Source organism: Oryx dammah, unplaced genomic scaffold (assembly GCF_014754425.2).
Source record: "Oryx dammah isolate SB20612 unplaced genomic scaffold, SCBI_Odam_1.1 HiC_scaffold_11232, whole genome shotgun sequence".
Classification (NCBI taxonomy): domain Eukaryota; kingdom Metazoa; phylum Chordata; class Mammalia; order Artiodactyla; family Bovidae; genus Oryx; species Oryx dammah.
In genome coordinates this window covers 5,383,044-5,399,988 of record NW_024080625.1, presented here as the reverse complement: position 1 = coordinate 5,399,988, position 16,945 = coordinate 5,383,044, and the positions used below count along the sequence as shown (strand labels likewise).

Genomic DNA, 16,945 nt, shown 5'->3' with positions numbered 1-16,945 from the left:
TATCTCTCCTTGCTATTCTTTGGAACTCTGCATTCAAATGGGAATATCTTTCCTTTTCTCTTTTTCACTTTTCTTTTCACAGCTTTGTAAGGCCTCCTCAGACAGCCATTTTGCTGTTTTGCATTTCATTTCTTGGGGATAGTCTTGATCCCTGTCTCCTGTACAATGTCACAAACCTCCATCCATAGTTCATCAGGCACTCTACCTATCAGATCTAGTCCTTTAAATCTATTCTCACTTCCACTGTATAATCATACAGCATTTGATTTAGGTGATACCTGAATGGTCTAGTGGTTTTCCCTACTTTCTTCAATTTAAGTCTGAACTTGGCAATAAGGAGTTCATGATCTGAGCCACAGTCAGCTCCCAGTCTTCTTTTTGCTGACTATATAGAGCTTCTCCATCTTTGGCTGCAAAGAATATAATCAATCTGATTTTGGTGTTGACCATCTGGTGATGTCCATGTGTAGAGTCTTCTCTTGTGTTGCTGAAAGAGGGTGTTTGCTATGACCAGTGCATTCTCTTGGCAAAACTCTATTAGACTTTGCCCTGCTTCATTCTGTACTCCAAGGCAAAATTTGCCTGTTATTCCAGGTATTTCTCAACTTTCTACTTTTGCATGCCAGTCCCATATAATGAAAAGGACATCTTTTTTTGGGTATTAGTTCTAAAAGGTCTTGTAGGTCTTCACAGAACCATTCAGCTTCAGCTTCTTCATCATTACTGGCTGGGGCAGACTTGGATCACCATGATATTGAATGGTTTGTCTTGGAAATGAACAGAGATCATTCTATCATTTTTGAGATTGCATCCAAGTACTGCATTTTGGACTCTTTTTTTGACAATGATGGCTACTCCATTTCTTCTAAGGGATTCCTGCCCACAGTAGTAGATATAATGGTCATCTGAGTTAAATTCACCCATTCCAGTCCATCTTAGTTCTCTGATTCCTAGAATGTTGACGTTCACTCTTGCCATCTCCTGTTTGACCACTTCCAATTTGCCTTGATTCATGGACCTAACATTCCAGGTTCCTATGCAATATTGCTCTTTACAGCATTGGACCTTGTTTCTATCACCAGTCACATTCACAGCTGCATGTTCTTTTTGCTTTGGCTCCATCCCTTCATTCTTTCTGGGGTTATTTCTCCAATGATCTCCAGTAGCATATTGGGCACCTACCAACCTGGGGAGTTCATCTTCCAGTGTCCTATCTTTTAGCCTTTTCATACTATTCATGGGGTTTTCAAGGCAAGAATACAGAAGTGGTTTGCGATTCCCTTCTCCAGTGGACCACATTCTGTCAGACCTCTCCACCATAACCCATCTCACACGGTAGCAGATTAATGCTCAAAATTCTTCAAGCCAGGCTTCAACAATGCATGATCCATGAACTTCCAGATGTTCAAGCTGGTTTTAGAAAATGCAGAGGAACCAGAGATCAAATTGCCAACATCTGCTGGATCATCAAAAAAGCAAGAGAGTTCCAGAAAAAACATCTATTTCTGCTTTATTGACTATGTCAAAGCCTTTGACTGTGTGGATCACAACAAACTGTGGAAAATGCTGAAAGAGATTGGAATACCAGACCACCTGACCTGCCTCTTGAGAAATCTGTATGCAGGTCAGGAAGCAACAGTTAGAACTGGACATGGAACAACAGACTGGTTCCAAATAGGAGAAGGAGTACGTCAAGGCTGTATATTGTCACCCTGCTTATTTAACTTCTATGCAGAGTACCTCATGAGAAACTCTGGGCTGGAAGAAGCACAAGCTGGAATCATGATTGTCGGGAGAAATATCAATAACCTCAGATATGCAGATGACACCACCCTTACGGCAGAAAGTGAAGAAGAACTAAAGAGCCTCTTGATGCAAGTGAAAGAAGAGAATGTAAAAGTTGGCTTAAAGCTCAACATTCAGAAAATGAAGATCATGGCATCTGGTCCCATCACTTCATGGGAAATAGATGGGGAAACAGTGGAAACAGTTGCTGACTTTATTTTTCTGGGCTCCAGAATCACTGCAGATGGTGATTGAAGCCATAAAATTAAAAGATGCTTACTCCTTGGAAGGAAAGTTAAGACCAACCTAGATAGCATATTGAAAAGCACAGACAGTACTTTGTCAACAAAGGTCCATCTAGTCAAGACTATGGTTTTTCCAGAGCTCATGTATGGATGTGACAGTTGGACTGTAAAGAAAGCTGAGCAGTGAAGAATTGATGCTTTTGAACTGTGGTGTTGGAGAAGACTGTGAGAGTCCCTTGGACTGCAAGGAGATCCAACCAGTCCATCCTAAAGCAGATCAGTCCTGGGTGTTCACTGGAAGGACTGATGTTGAAGCTGACACTCCAATACTTTTCTACCTGATGGGAAGGACTGAGTCAATTGAAAAAACCCTGATGTTGGGAAAGATTGAAGGCAGGAGGAGATGGGGATGACAGAGGATGAGATGGTTAGATAGCATCACCAACTCAATGGACATGAGTCTGTGTAAACTCCAGGAGTTGGTGATGGACAGGGAGGCCTGGCATGCTGAGGCTCATGGGTCACAAAGCATCGGACATGACTAAGAGACTGAACTGAACTGAACTGAAGTTAGAGCAAGTGTGAGGCTCTCCTCTTATAGACTGAAAGTTCAAGGATAATTATAAAGAGAAAGCTAAATATTCTGTTGGGTTATTTTTAACTCCAGTTTTAAATTTTACATTGCTCATATTAATCTCCTGCCATTTCACAGTTTCACAATCTCTCCAAATAATTATTTTTTAGTGGAAGAATGATATGCAGGATTGAGTACAGTCATTATTCATCCCAGATTTTCTGGGACAGTCTTTATTTAAAAAATCCACACCATTGAAATGCCCTGAAATGCCACTATTTCACTAACCAGATTCTGCACCAGAAACAGCATAAAATACTGTAGTATTCAAGGGACATAGTCACCACAGAAGTCAATGTACAGGAGAATTACAATGTACCTTGATATATGTGTGAGGGGGGTTACTAGTAGAGATCATGGGCTAGAAGCATTGTAGAACCATTGCACTGGAAGTATTTGATTTTGATCTAGTAAATCCAAGATAGTTAATTATCAGAAATCTGTGGTTAATAAGCTCTATGAATAATTCACATGCACAATGAGTTTTGGCACTCCTGATTTAGGAAATGATCTCCTTAAGAAAGAGCCCCATATATCAAGGATAGTCACTAGGCATTTTCTGTTAGAGACGTTTGTAACCCATTAGTACTGAAGTTTGAAAAGAACCACTTAGAGGAATTTGCAGAAGCAAAGGGCACAGTGATGCAGTCCTTTCGTGAGCATCTTTCTGTGTACAATGGCAGTACTTATTCAGCAAAATTTTCACTTCCCAAGTTGTCCAGAGCATTTTCTGTCTTACATTTTGATCTATGTGTTTATTAAACCAGATGACTGCAAGAGGGATGGAGATGGGACATTCACTGTGTCTATTGCACAGAGATTTATGAAAAGCAATAGGAGGCAGTGACCACCAGTCACTGGTGGCAGCAGCTTTTTCTTAGGGAGAATAATCAGACTTTGTGAGGACCTGCTATTAGAATCCATTTAACCCAAAGCAGGGCTTCCCAGGTGGCCCTCCCTAGTGGTAAAGAATCTACCTGCCAATGCAGGATACATAAGAGATGTCGGCTTGATCCCTGGGTTGGGAAAATCCCCTGTTGGAGGACAAGGCAACCCACTCCAGTACTCTTGCCTGCAGAATCCTATGGACAGAGGAGCCTGGCGAGCTACAGTCCAGAGGGTTGCAAAGAATCAGACAGGACTAAAGCAACAGCAGGCACGCAACCCAAAGCAACCAAAACTACTACTGACATGATTTTAATTAGGACCTAATAATCAATGTACTTTTTAAATTCTTAAGGTGTATTTAAATGGACAAAACCATCTTACTTTGAGTCATAAGCTATATACTGTGTATAGATATATATATTTAAATATTTTTAAAAGCTTCTAGTATTATAGTCTCTATCAGAAAGAGTAAATTCAGAATGGACTTGGAAGAGGAAAAATTAAGGAGTAGAGAACTTTAAATATTTTGTAAATATACAACTATGAAGAAAACATTAAGTGGACCAGGTAAAAATTTATTCAAACATCTCAAATGTGGATGCAGGAAGTAGTATATTCCAGGAAGTGAGCTGACCAGCAGCTTGAACTCCATGTTTTGATATTATCATATAATTTCCAGGAACACAGGGCTCCAAATGAGTAAAATGAATTATGAAGTCATAAAATCCTAGGCAATCCCACACTTTTTTTTTTTTTTCTGAGAAAGTTCAATATGCTTCTAGTTATAATAGCTGCAAAACCTCTTTAGACTTTGGGCAAACACTCCGTGAGTACCTCTCACTGAAACTTTCTACCTTCTGTGTCCTAAGCTTCCATGTTAATAGAACCATGCTTTTGAGAGCCTACTTGAAACACTATTTTCCTCATGGATTACTTCATACATTGGTGTAAAAGTTCATTTTCTAGAAGACAGTATGATATCCTTACCTGTTTCACAGCTGTGCCCGGTGAAGCCTTGTGGGCAGGCACACACGTTGGCGGCAATACAAGCTCCTCCATTTCTACAACCATCTTGGCAAAATGCTAAAATAATTCAGATACATGATTTTAGCACTTTATAAAGAAGCAATTCAAGATTCTTCAAACTAGCTTTTCTTTATTGCCTTGGAGATGTTGACATCAAACTATACATCTTATTATAATTTCATATTCATAATATACTTTCCATATAGGTAAGAAACACAATTTGTAGAATAATATTCTTTCTGATGTTAAGTGTTTCATCAATAAAAGAAAATACTGAACTTCCTTTTAACAAAAACCAGGAAACTTACACAGCAGGAAGTACATCAGAATTAGTATTAAATCTCATTATAACAATCTAAAAATCTTGAAATTAAAACTATAAAAAAAATGGCAACTATCCTAGACAGTTACCTAAAGAGCAAACCACAATCTAGAGAATGAGATTCAGAAACTAGAAATTATTGAATCCTATGAGGCTCTGATCATTGTACACACTGTCCAAAATGTCAAAAAATACTAGAAAAATGCCCCATCTTTCAAAAAGCTATAAATCCATCTTAAAGGGATGAATTAGTCAATAATGAGAATTTGCCAAAGGGGTCTTATTTCTTGAATTCCCCCGCAAAGGATAGGTCAGGATCCAGGGCAAAGGAACTTCACGGCCTGTTGTGTTAGAGTGGGTTTGTGAGTGAGGGGAGTTTTTCTGTGAGTAGAAAAGGGAGCCAAGCTTCAGGCCATTGCAAGGGTGATGTTTTGAGATGGTTTGGCTTCCAAAAAAAAAAAAAAAGAGTGAGAAAAACAAGGTAGGTAAGACTGTGTACCCTTAGAAACTTCTGTTTCCACCTCAATTTATACTTTGTTTCTATAAGGCTCAGGGCTACTCCCTCAGCCTGGCCAGGTCTGTCATGGATGAACCACACCAGCATTTTCCAGGTCTCAAGCAAAAGCTTTTTCTCTAATTTTCTGGCACATGCTTCCTATAGTTAGTTAAGATGTAGTTTCTCAGAGAGGTAAACTGTAGAAATCTGAGATTCCGTGGCTAAGTTAAAAGAAGGGGCTCAAAGATACCCACTTGACTTCTTTGATTCTAGGTCCTAATCTGTCTTCATCCTAGGCAAAAACAATTACCTAGTCACCAGGAATTTGCAAAGAGATTAGGAATTTAAGTCTTATAAAAAGAAAGGGTGCATCATGTATATATCTTCATTGGAGCAATTTGCAAGATTTCAGCATGTTGATGGAGGACAGGACGCAGATCCTACAGCTAAACTACATCTCTTCCCAGCTTTTGACATTCCCATCAGAGAGGCACACAGGACCGGAGGGTCTTGACTCAGGCAACCTGTAGTCCTAATTTCCAGAAGAAATTTACAGATCCTGGAAAGTTCTCCTTATTTCAAAGAATTTTCTATCTGCATCTACTCAAGGCTTCAAGAATTCTTTACACTATAAACTTTACTCTTCATATGAATAAGGAGTGAGAGTCAAATATAACTAAGACTGAGAAGGTTGGGCTCCCAGATGAAATCTTAACTCTCAGCACACCCAGAATCTTTGGAAGTCCTAAGGGTTCAGGTACACTATGCTATGGATTTAGCTTTTCTCTGGATCAGTCTAGACTCTGAGGAAATCTTTGTGGGATTTGGACCCCTAAATGAGTAGATCTTTACAATGCTCTAAATTATGGATTTCCATAACCTTTACAAACAGAATAATCTTCTGGCTCATCCATGTCTGCATCCAATGTATTAGTGTAGAATAGGCCTTAGACTCATGCTCCAAGGCCACTGCATTAATAATCATTTATTGTTATTTCCTGTCTCTCATATACATGGCATCAAATAAAATTAATTTTAGTAATCTCCATGACAGTCTATTTGAGGAATGGGCAGTTTTTAAGCTTAAAATGCCTAAATTAGACAAATCACAAGTTTTATATGACATAAAAAGGAATATGGACTTTATCCTATAGAAGTCAGTATGAGTTTCCAAAACAATTTCCTCTATTTCCCTTGTGAACTAGGAGGTAAGCTCATCTGATGAAGGAAAAAGAGAGCATGGATGCAAGAGAGAATTAATGGATGGTGGTAGACTAGCTGGAATATCCACTGATGGAAATGAAAATCTGAGAATTATTGATTGGTATTGACAAGCCAGGTAAAATCAGAGATGATAATACATACAAATCCAATATTCCCAGTTAAATAGTACATAACAGCTCAAGAGAGAAAATAGAGAAGAAAAACAGTCAGACTGATCCCAAATAGATATTTTACAGTATATCATGGTAGTAAAACAAATGGGTTGATAGTACTGCTGAAAAAATACAACTGTAATGTTTGGATTCAAAAAGAAATATATGAACCTGGAGGAGACTGGAAAACTGAATGAAAAGGAAAGGTCAGAGAGGTTAAAGATGAAAAACTATGAAAAAAAGAGAGGGGGAAAACTAAGCAAAGGGACTTGGGGTTAGACAATAAAAAGTCAAAGTCTAGATTTCAAAGATAGAGCAGTTCTGTACAAAAGTGCCTAGGGTATGTTTATGGCTACGGTCTGCTTGAGAAGAATAGAGGTGAAAAACCACTGTGGTTGAGGTCATTAAATCAGAGTTGATGAACAGCTGGCCACTTAAACACTGATGTAATCCAAGAGGAAGAACATGAGCTATACTTTGAAGTTCTCAATGGCTGTGGGAAATACCCAGAAGGTAGGTAACAGTGATGAAAAAGGATGGAGGGAAGAAGAGATGGATTGCATCATCCCTACTGGAAGAGGTATTAGCATTTAAAATCTTTCACCTTTGCATGTAGTTCCATTCCCAGTATAGCCTGGCTTGCAGACGCAGTTGTGTCCTCCAACAGTATTGAAGCATAAAGCGTTTTCATCACAGTTGTGCTGATTTGTGACACACTCATCATGTTCTGAAATGAAGATATAATTTTGTTACTCAAAGATAGATTTTCAAAGACATTGTATTTTAAATTGTACCTTTATCTTTGTTATTGTATGGTATTTCTTTCCAACAAAAACATGCACAAATTATCTATTAAAGAAGAGTTTGTATTTTGAGGTACATACATAGTGCATACATCCACAAACTTTGAACACAAAAAGATTTGGACAAAAGGCAAATGAATAGTAGGAAGGAATAGAGGAGCAGAGAGGGAAGGATAGGGATTAATTCTCAGAAGTAGATACCACAGCCAGCTGTTTAGTCTCAGTGGTTAATATTTGGGGAATTATCTCATGATATAATCAGCCACCTAACTTTTTCCTGTAGTAAGGGAAGGATGATAGGAAAGGAGGTGTGACTGTATTGCTCCATGAATCCTGACCTGCAGGATAATGGAATTGAAGCCCTGGGAATTAGATGGAGTTAACACCCACATCCACACTTGCAAGTATAAAGATACACATGCAAACTGTTGGGAGAGTATTGGCATTTCTTCATAAGCTGCCTCTTTCTGCAAAGGAGGTCATACTTTTCTTAAATAAGACAAACTTGCCTTTATAATATGTGCAAACACAAACTTTTTGAGATATACAGTCAATATGATACCTTCTTTAACTGTGTGTAACCTGACACTTTCAAAAGCACCGAATCACTTGATAACCCCAGCTCTGCTACGAGAGAGGCAGAACCAATGTCATTATCACTAGTTTAAAGACAAGTCAATGGTGGCTCAGAGTGCTTCAGGGGCCTGCACAAATTCACAGCCATATCAGGCAACTTCAGGATTCTAGCTCAGTGTTCAGCAAAAATGTAAATATGAAGAATAACTAGTCAATATGAGAAAGAAAACAGATCTAACACTAGAATCAAGACAAGTAGGAACGGAAATACAGATAAGGAAATGCATACAAGTTAGTTCAGCGATCTGAAATCCCTACAGCCTCATACTCATACTGATCACCCAGGCTCTTGCATAAATATTATTCAGGTCTAAAATTAAATATATATTTTAATATAATTACATTACTTAAGCTATTAATTCACCATGATATGAATAATCAAGGCAAAAAGAAATATTTCTTTTTCATTTTGGAACTCTTGGTATTTCAAATAACATACATACTATTCTAAACAACATAACAGTAATATATCTAATTTTGAAAAAAACTTGCCTTTGACATATGTAGTTGAGATTAGACTAACATTTAACTACAAAAATCAGATGCTCTTTATTTGTTTTTAAAAAAAAGGTTAACATTTCAGGATTCTATGTTCTGTGTTAAACAAGCACAAAATTGGATACCTTTAACTATAGCTCTATAATAACTTTATAAAGACTATTCCCAATAACTTTTCAGAGGACAGAGAGATTTCAGTCACTATGGTTTTAGAATTACAGTAAGAGATACCTTATTCTACGAATTCCTGGCTGAATTTCCCCCAATTATATAAAATTCCACTTTTATTATTTAGAATCAGAATATTTTAGAGATTTTAATAAATTTATGCATAATGATGGCAGCCTAGAAAACAGCTGGATTACAAATGGGTGTCTTAACTGGGGCTACCCTTGGACACGATTAAATATTGGAGAGACCAGAACGGGCAGCCTACCTACCTGAGTTCAGCTGCCTAAAGCAAAATAAATCTGCACTGTGTAGTTTGCAGCTGCTGCCAATTTTCTTTCCAGTGCAATTCAAAGAGCTGCAGTTAATCTATAAATCTCTATATGGATAGCTACAGGCCCTTTAAAGACAGCTGCTGATTGATTTGATGCTGTTTTTATCCCTGCCTTGCTTGTCCTCTTAATTAGATGGTACCCACTGGGTAGAGGAAGGGCCTAACAAGATTTAGTTTAACATCTAGTATGGTAATGTTCAACAAATGTAAATAACTGCACACCCCGGGATCTGCTTTCCTCTGTTGTCCTTTACTCACAGCATCCACTGAAATGAAGAAGTGGGTCCTAAGCAATTCAAGGGTGAAGACAGTTTTCCAGTTTTCAAATGTACCAGTGCATACTGGTGCAAACGTTGTTCTCTCGGCCTTCAGTGCCTGCCCCACGGATTTTCCTGGAAAATTCTTACTACTTTTAAATTCAGTTCAGTCACTAAGTTGTGACTGACTCTTTGGGACCCTATGGACTGCAGCACGCCAGGCTTCCCTATACATCACCAACTAGCAGAAACTACTCAAACACATGTCCATTGAGTTGGTAATGCCATCCAACCATCTCATCCTCTATCGTCTCCTTCTCCTCCTGCCTTCAATCTTTCCCAGCATCAGGATCTTTTTCAATGAGTCGGTTCTTTGCATCAGGTGGCCAAAGTATTGGAGTTTTAGCTTCAGCATCAGTCCTTTCAATGAATATTCAGGACTGATTTCCTTTTGGATTGATTGGTTGGATCTCCTTAACAGTCCAAGGGACTCTCAAGAGTCCTCTGCAATACCACAGTTCAAAAGCATGAATTCTCTGCTGCTCAGCTTTCTTTATGGTTCAACTCTCACATCCATACATGACTACTGGAAAAACCATAGCTTTGACTAGACAGACCTTTGCTGACAAAGTAATGTCTCTGCTTTTTAATATGCATGTTGAGATTGGTCATAGCTTTTCTTCCAAGGAGCAAGTGTCTTTTAATTTCATGGCTGCAGTCACCATCTACAGAGATTTTGGAGCCCCCCACCCCCTAATAAAGTTTCTCACTGTTAAATGACATGTTTTCTGTGAAAATATCTTTCTCCTACCTCCTGCAGAGTTGGGGGCTTCTGTCTGCTTTCCCTAGCACAAGGCTCTCTTACTATATTTTATCATAAGTGTCTGCTTCTCCTTGGTCCTCTATTTTCATGCACCACTTGGGACTGTGAAGTTTAGGAGAAGAATTTTACATTTTTCTTTGTATTTCATTTCAGCATTTAAAGATAGTGTTTTGAATAAATGATTGAAAGAATGAATGACTAGATCAGGAAAGCTAGGGTAGCCTTCCTCTGCTGTTATCATTCAAGTCAACCTAATCCATTCAACTATAGTGTGTGTGTGTGTGTGTGTGTGCTCAGTTGCTCAGTTGTATGTGACTCTGTGGCCCCAGGGGCTAAAGCCCACCAGGCTCCTCTGTCCATGGGATTCTCCAGGCAAGAATACTAGAATAGTTGGCCATTCCCTCTCCAGAGAATCTTCCCAACCCAGGGATCAAACCCCTATCTCTTATATCTCCTATGCTGGCAGGTGGATTCTTTACTGCTGAGCCATCTGGGAAGCCCCATTCAGCTGGAGACTAGATATCAAATGGAAAGCTACTGAAACTTAAGCTGTTTGTTTGTTTGTTTGTTTTTACAGATTTTTCTGTCATGGTGTTTTGTTTGGTTTGGAATATTTCCAATGTTTATTAAGATAGCAAGACACACTTCGAAAACAAATATTGATTCCTTTTCATCATCACTTTAATTTTTTTCATGCAACTTAAAGCTGGTCATACGATTATCAACTAAACTGTGATCTTAAGAAAAGTCTTTTAAAATGCCTTTCCTGAAATCTCACAGAAGAATTAACTTTAATTTGATAGCTGTTTACAAAAGAGAATGTGAATGAAGCAAGGAGCAAATATCCTATAAGGTTATCTCAATAAATAGTTAATGATTGCTGTGCCATATCCAGTTTTGGTCAAATGTCAATTTTTTTACCCTTTCCCTGACTCACATATCCCTAAGGACTCAACCACCAGTCAGCCTATCCATTTTTAAAACTTCCTCCAACATTTTAAACATATAATATAGATAAAATAAGGAGAGAAATATTATGACAGAATTTAAATCAATATTATATACCAGTGTTTGAGAAGAGCATGTCAGGATGTAAGTGTAAATGAATTCCAAGTTTTACTTCACATATAGTGAAATGCAGACATTTCAAGTATGATGTTCAGAATATTCAATCCATCAGATTCAATGCTATCTTCATATCCTCAGATAAAATGTCATTGTTCATGTGACATGACAGTTCAAACAATAGCTGGGATTAAAACCAGATGCACCCTTTTCTTTTTCTTTTCACTAAAAATATTAGCACATAATAATTTTAATCAAAATATAATCACTTTTGTATCTATGCATTTTAAACTTAGTAAAATGGAAAAAAGAAATAAATATTGAAGGAAAACTCCATCCTTTTACATTTCTTAAAAAATAGTAATATGAATGTCAGTTATTACAGTACATTCTATATAGAACAGATAATCTTATAGTGATAGCTGGCAAAGATTTCTCTTGAATGCCATAATTTGCTTGCTCTGCATCTTCACATACATGTGAAACTGATTTTACACCAGTGACAAAGGTCAGCACTGTAAAATTCATTTATGAAAATAAAGTAATAATATACACACCTGAATTTACCTAAATGTAGATGTTACATATAACAAAATTACTTTCGTTTCACTAACCTGTGTAAGTTAATGTATCTAAAATCATTTTAAGACTCAGCACCCAACAGATATCAGTCATAATAATATACAGTTGGATTCAGATTGAATTTTAAAATTGGTGTTCATATTGAGTTGTTTCCAGAATGAATATACTATCTAGAGATGAGATGACCATTCTAAAATTCACACTGCTTTTCTCAGTGTGATTTCAACACAAACATACAGTTCACATAGCACATGTTCTTTTCAAGAAATTTACTATGATACAAAATGCAAATACTACAGAAAGTAGGAGTGAAAGTGATTTAAATGTATCTACAATTCAATTAAATACAATTTTTCAATGTCTATTTGTATTAGGATTTTCCTGGGATTAAAGATATGACTATAAGTAGTAGTTACCCTCACAGAGCTTATAATTTAGTTGGGGAGATTAGACAAAAACATAAAAGCCATACATGGCTTCATTATAAGAAATGCTGAAGCAAGGAAGTAATCTCTGTTTAAACATGTTGTTGAGATCAACGGAGAAAGTCATTTCTAGTTGGGTGAGTGGGAATACAAGAATGACTTTATGCAGAAGGGAGCATTTGACACAGATATTTTTTATGTGTATGTGGGAAAGATACAGATTCTAAATTAAAACAGCACTTACATATTTGCTTCTTTTCTTTTTGGAATCTTGAGCCTCTTAAAAGTTTGAATGAACTTCAGCGCTTTGTAATAACTGTACCTCTAATTCAGTGCTTACTACATACTACACACTTTGTAACAAAAACCACTTCATTTAATCCTCATATTCATGAAGAATTATTATTATTTTTCAGAAAGTTAAATTTGGCTTGTAGATGTTACCTTTCTTGCCTGAGAGCACATGGCTGATAACTAAGAGCTGTGAATCAGGATCTCTGACTCCAGAAAGTAGTCTACTGATTGCTATGCAATAGAGCCTCCTGACATTTAATGATAAGTCTTCCCTGATCTATTTTTTACTCTAGTGATCTTTGATGTAATTATCCAGAAATTTTGAATGTTTATACATTAGAGGTCTTCTAATGCTTAGTGATTAGGAAGCTGTCACTGCTGTTCAGTTGCTAAGTTGCGTCCAAATCTTTGTGAGCCCCTGGACTGCAGCATGCTAGGTTTCCCTGAATTTCACTATCTTCCAGAGTTTGCTCAAACTCATGTCCATTGAGTCAGTGATGCTATCCTCATCCTCTCTTGTCTCCTTCTTCTCCTGCCTTCAATCTTTCCCAGCATGAGGTCTTTTCCAATGAGTCTGCTCTATCAGGTGGCCAAAGTATTAGAGCTTCAGCTTCAGCATCAGTCCTTCCAATGAATATTCAGGGTTGATTTCCTTTAGGATTGACTGGTATGATCCTCTTGCCATCCAAGGGACTCTCAAGAGTCTTCTCCAACACCACAGTTCAAAAGTAACAATTCTTTGGCACTCAGGTTTCTTTATGGTCCAACTCTTACATCTGTATATGACTACAGAAAAAACCATAGCTTTGATTATATAGACATTTGTCAGCAAAGTGATGTCTCTGCTTTTTAATATGCTCTCTAGGTTTGTCATAGCTTTCCTTCCAAGGAGCAAGCATCTTAATTTCATGGCTGCAGTCAGTGTCCATGGTAATTTTGGAGCCCAAGAAAATAAAATCTGGCATTATTTCCATTTTATCCCCATCTATTTGCCATGAAGTGATGGGATTGGATGCCATGATCTTAGTTTTTTGAATGTTGAGCTTTAAGCCGGCTTTTTTCACTCTCCTCTTTCATCCTCAACAAGAAGCTCTAGTTCCTCTTCACTTTCTGCCATTAGAGTGGTATCATCTGCACATCTGAGGTTGTTGATCTCTTTATTGTATTTTCTAGTACTTTGAACCCTATAGGAGTCTTATTCAAAATTATAGAACTCCATAGGACAAAGCACTGAGGTAATTTCAACTCATACTAAAAATCACATTTTCATTCAGTTGAGAGACATTTTCAAAAAAAAAAGGAAAATAGCAATATGGTCAAGTACAAATGTTTGAAAAGCAAAGTAACTGCCTCACAGAACCTGGACTCCAGCACTGCTTCCCTCAAATTAAGTCTTTGGAAGTTCAACCTTAATGCAGTTTGGCAAACAGATATCTCCAATGTCCAAGAGTCAGTTAGGCTTTGGTAATGTCATCCTTTGCTTCTGGGTAATTCTGGTTTATATCCCTGTAATATACCAGATCCTTTGGCTGAATCTTTACACAGTAAATTCCACTCTTCTGATAACAGAATGTAATATATCTTCATAGCTTTATAACTGGCCCAATACTCTCAGAAAATCTTTCTTTTCCTCTGATAGATTTCTCCAGTCACAAGAATTACATTACCTATGCTGCATCTTCTACTCTCTTGTCTAAATCCAGAAATGCTGGGAAAACAGCGGCTATCACAATATACAGGTGCAAATTCCACAAAGAAAACTGCTTCACTCTCTTTGAACTAAGTGTTTTCTAGACTACAAGTTTAAAATGAGCATATTCTCTCTTTGAATGTGGCAAGATGTGGCTCTGAATCTAGTGACAATCAACCTCAGGCCTTTACTATGATTTGATTATTAGAAACCCAGGAAGAAGTTCCATCAGGCTTAAGACTGGATAAGTCTTGCAGCAAGAAGGCCACAGAAATATAAATTTTTCTTGAGGAGCTCTTAATAACATCATCAAACTGTATGGTTAGATTGGGGATTTATCTCAAAAACAAAGAACTGCTTGGTTATTGTCCTCTTACATTTCTGGAAACCATATTGCTTGCCTGAAGGTATCAAGGAGATTTGCAGAAGCTCCTCCATGAATTTCAATCATATGTGTCCCCACCAAAGTCAATATGCTCTGACCTGTAAAGAGCATCAGAACACGACAGCCCATGGGTCTGCAACTGAGATCTCTTATTTTTCTCTCAAAAGAATGGCAACAATAATGAGTCCCCAGATAATACATGCCATCTCTGGTTCTCAAACAAAATAACTCTTTGGCTTTGACCATAGCTCCTTGGCTTTCCTGTTGGCTCAGTGGTGAAGAATTCCCCTGCAATGCAGCAGATGCAGGAGATACAGGTTTGATCCCTGGGTCAGGAAGATCCCCTGGAGGAGGGCATGGCAACCCACTCCAGTATTCCAACCTGAAGAATCCCATGGACAGAGAAGTCTAGTGGGCTACAGTCCGTAGGCCTGCAAAGAGTTAAACTTGACTGAAGCAACTTAGCATGCACGCATAGCTCCTTAGTACATTCAGAAGATAATTTATTCAATGGCAGATCTTTTCAAAGTGAGTACAAACTGAATATAAAGAACGTCTCTATTACAACTCAACAATTTTTAGATAATTCAGGGGCCTACTGGAAAGAACTTGAAGCACTTCCTTCTCTCTTCTCCTTTCTTCCTCTCCCTCCACAAATATTTAGTGATCTAGTATGTGAAGACATAGTACTCAATGACACCAGCAAGACAAATCTCTGAAATCAAAACATCTGTCCTAATGATTAAAGAAGATTGTTTCCATTTATCAGTTTAAAATATGCCCCATCAACTGCTCTGTAAGGGGACCCTAACTACATTTGAAGGACAAAGTAGAAATATGAGAAAATTGTGTACTATTATAATAAGCAATAGCAGGGAGGCAACATGATACATATGCTTTCCAGACAGGCTTGGCTTGAGATGCTGTTTTATTCAAAGTTCTCAGTGGCTGTGAGAAAGTTAGCCGATCTTTCTAAGTTTAAAATGAGAAAATTAAGACCTATGATAGAGAACTATTGGAAAGAATAAACTTAAATGATGAAGGTAAACATGCTGGCAAATAATAGACACTCAGTGAATATTAGTTAGCCTCTCATCTCATTACCTAGTTCAGTGGGAAAATTCATTTTGTCTTTATTAGCAAATGGACAGCTAAAGATAATGTCCTCTCTTTTCGATTTCAATTATTTGGAGAAAACCTAAATGTCTTACAGAATTTGCTTTCTTCACAATCTTTTCTGAAATCAAATACATTCTGGACATTCTTCTGTTTTCTAAAATACCACTGAAACAACTTTCAGTGGTTACATTAAGGGAAAATGCCTCTACCAAACCTTCCCAGAGCTATTCATTTTGTTTCTTATAGTTACCTTACATATTCACTTTTATTAGAGAGTAACGTCTACTTATTACGAGAGTAATGTCTACTTATTACAAGGTCATTTTAACAGAAATCTACTTTTACTTTTAACACTATTCAAGTAGCTACAAGAAATTATACTTTCAGCCTGCTCAATGCCTACAGCTGCAGCAAGCCCACTAAAACTCATTTTTACACACAAGCATTTCTTGTTCAGTTCTCAAGTTTCCTGTTCACTGAACACACCAATTCAATACTGACTTCTTGTTATTCTTCAGTTTGTTTGGCAACCTGGAATTTGTTAGATTTCCTTCCTTTGACATGCTTGGTTTATTTTCTTCTAGTCTTTTCACTCTATGTTCAGACTTCTTGCCTAATCCTTATTTGATCAGGAATCTTAACAACCAAAGCACAAATTTCCTCTTTACCCTTACAGTAATTTCACAAAGAAATTAAAATTCAATTTTTATGGCAAAATCTTATTTTGCCCTATTTTGTGTCTCATGAAGTAAGCTTTGTCCGAACCCAATGTAGGGCAACACAACACTTTTAAGCATCAACCAGGTGACTTTCATTTGTTCTTTCAACACACATTTATGAAGCTTCTGCTATGTGAGTCTAGTGCTTCAGAAGAGCCAAAGATGCATCAAACTGAGATTTGTGACCTCAAGAAACTTTTGAACTATTACGGGATTGACGATGTGAAGAGATAATAACTATGATATACTGCAGCTATTGGTTAGTGCTGTAAGAGAGAAATAATAGTAACAACGATGATAGTTAATTTCTAAGTGCTTACTACATACTCTAAAGCATTACATTAAGTGTTTTATATGCATTATCCCCTTCAGTCT

At 37.4% G+C, this 16,945-nt stretch overlaps 1 protein-coding gene across 3 annotated transcripts in view; it reads right to left on the bottom strand.

Moving 5' to 3' along the window:
* The window catches only part of LOC120861347 (protein kinase C-binding protein NELL2), a 382,658-nt gene that overhangs the window by 96,657 nt on the left and 269,056 nt on the right, over positions 1 to 16,945 (bottom strand). For all 3 annotated transcript variants that reach the window (XM_040236996.1, XM_040236994.1, XM_040236995.1), the window contains 2 exons: positions 7,377 to 7,499; positions 4,540 to 4,635 (listed from right to left, as the gene is read on the bottom strand). In XM_040236996.1, coding sequence (XP_040092930.1) covers positions 4,540 to 4,635; positions 7,377 to 7,499 — 219 coding nt within the window. The remainder of the gene's footprint in view (positions 1 to 4,539; positions 4,636 to 7,376; positions 7,500 to 16,945) is intronic.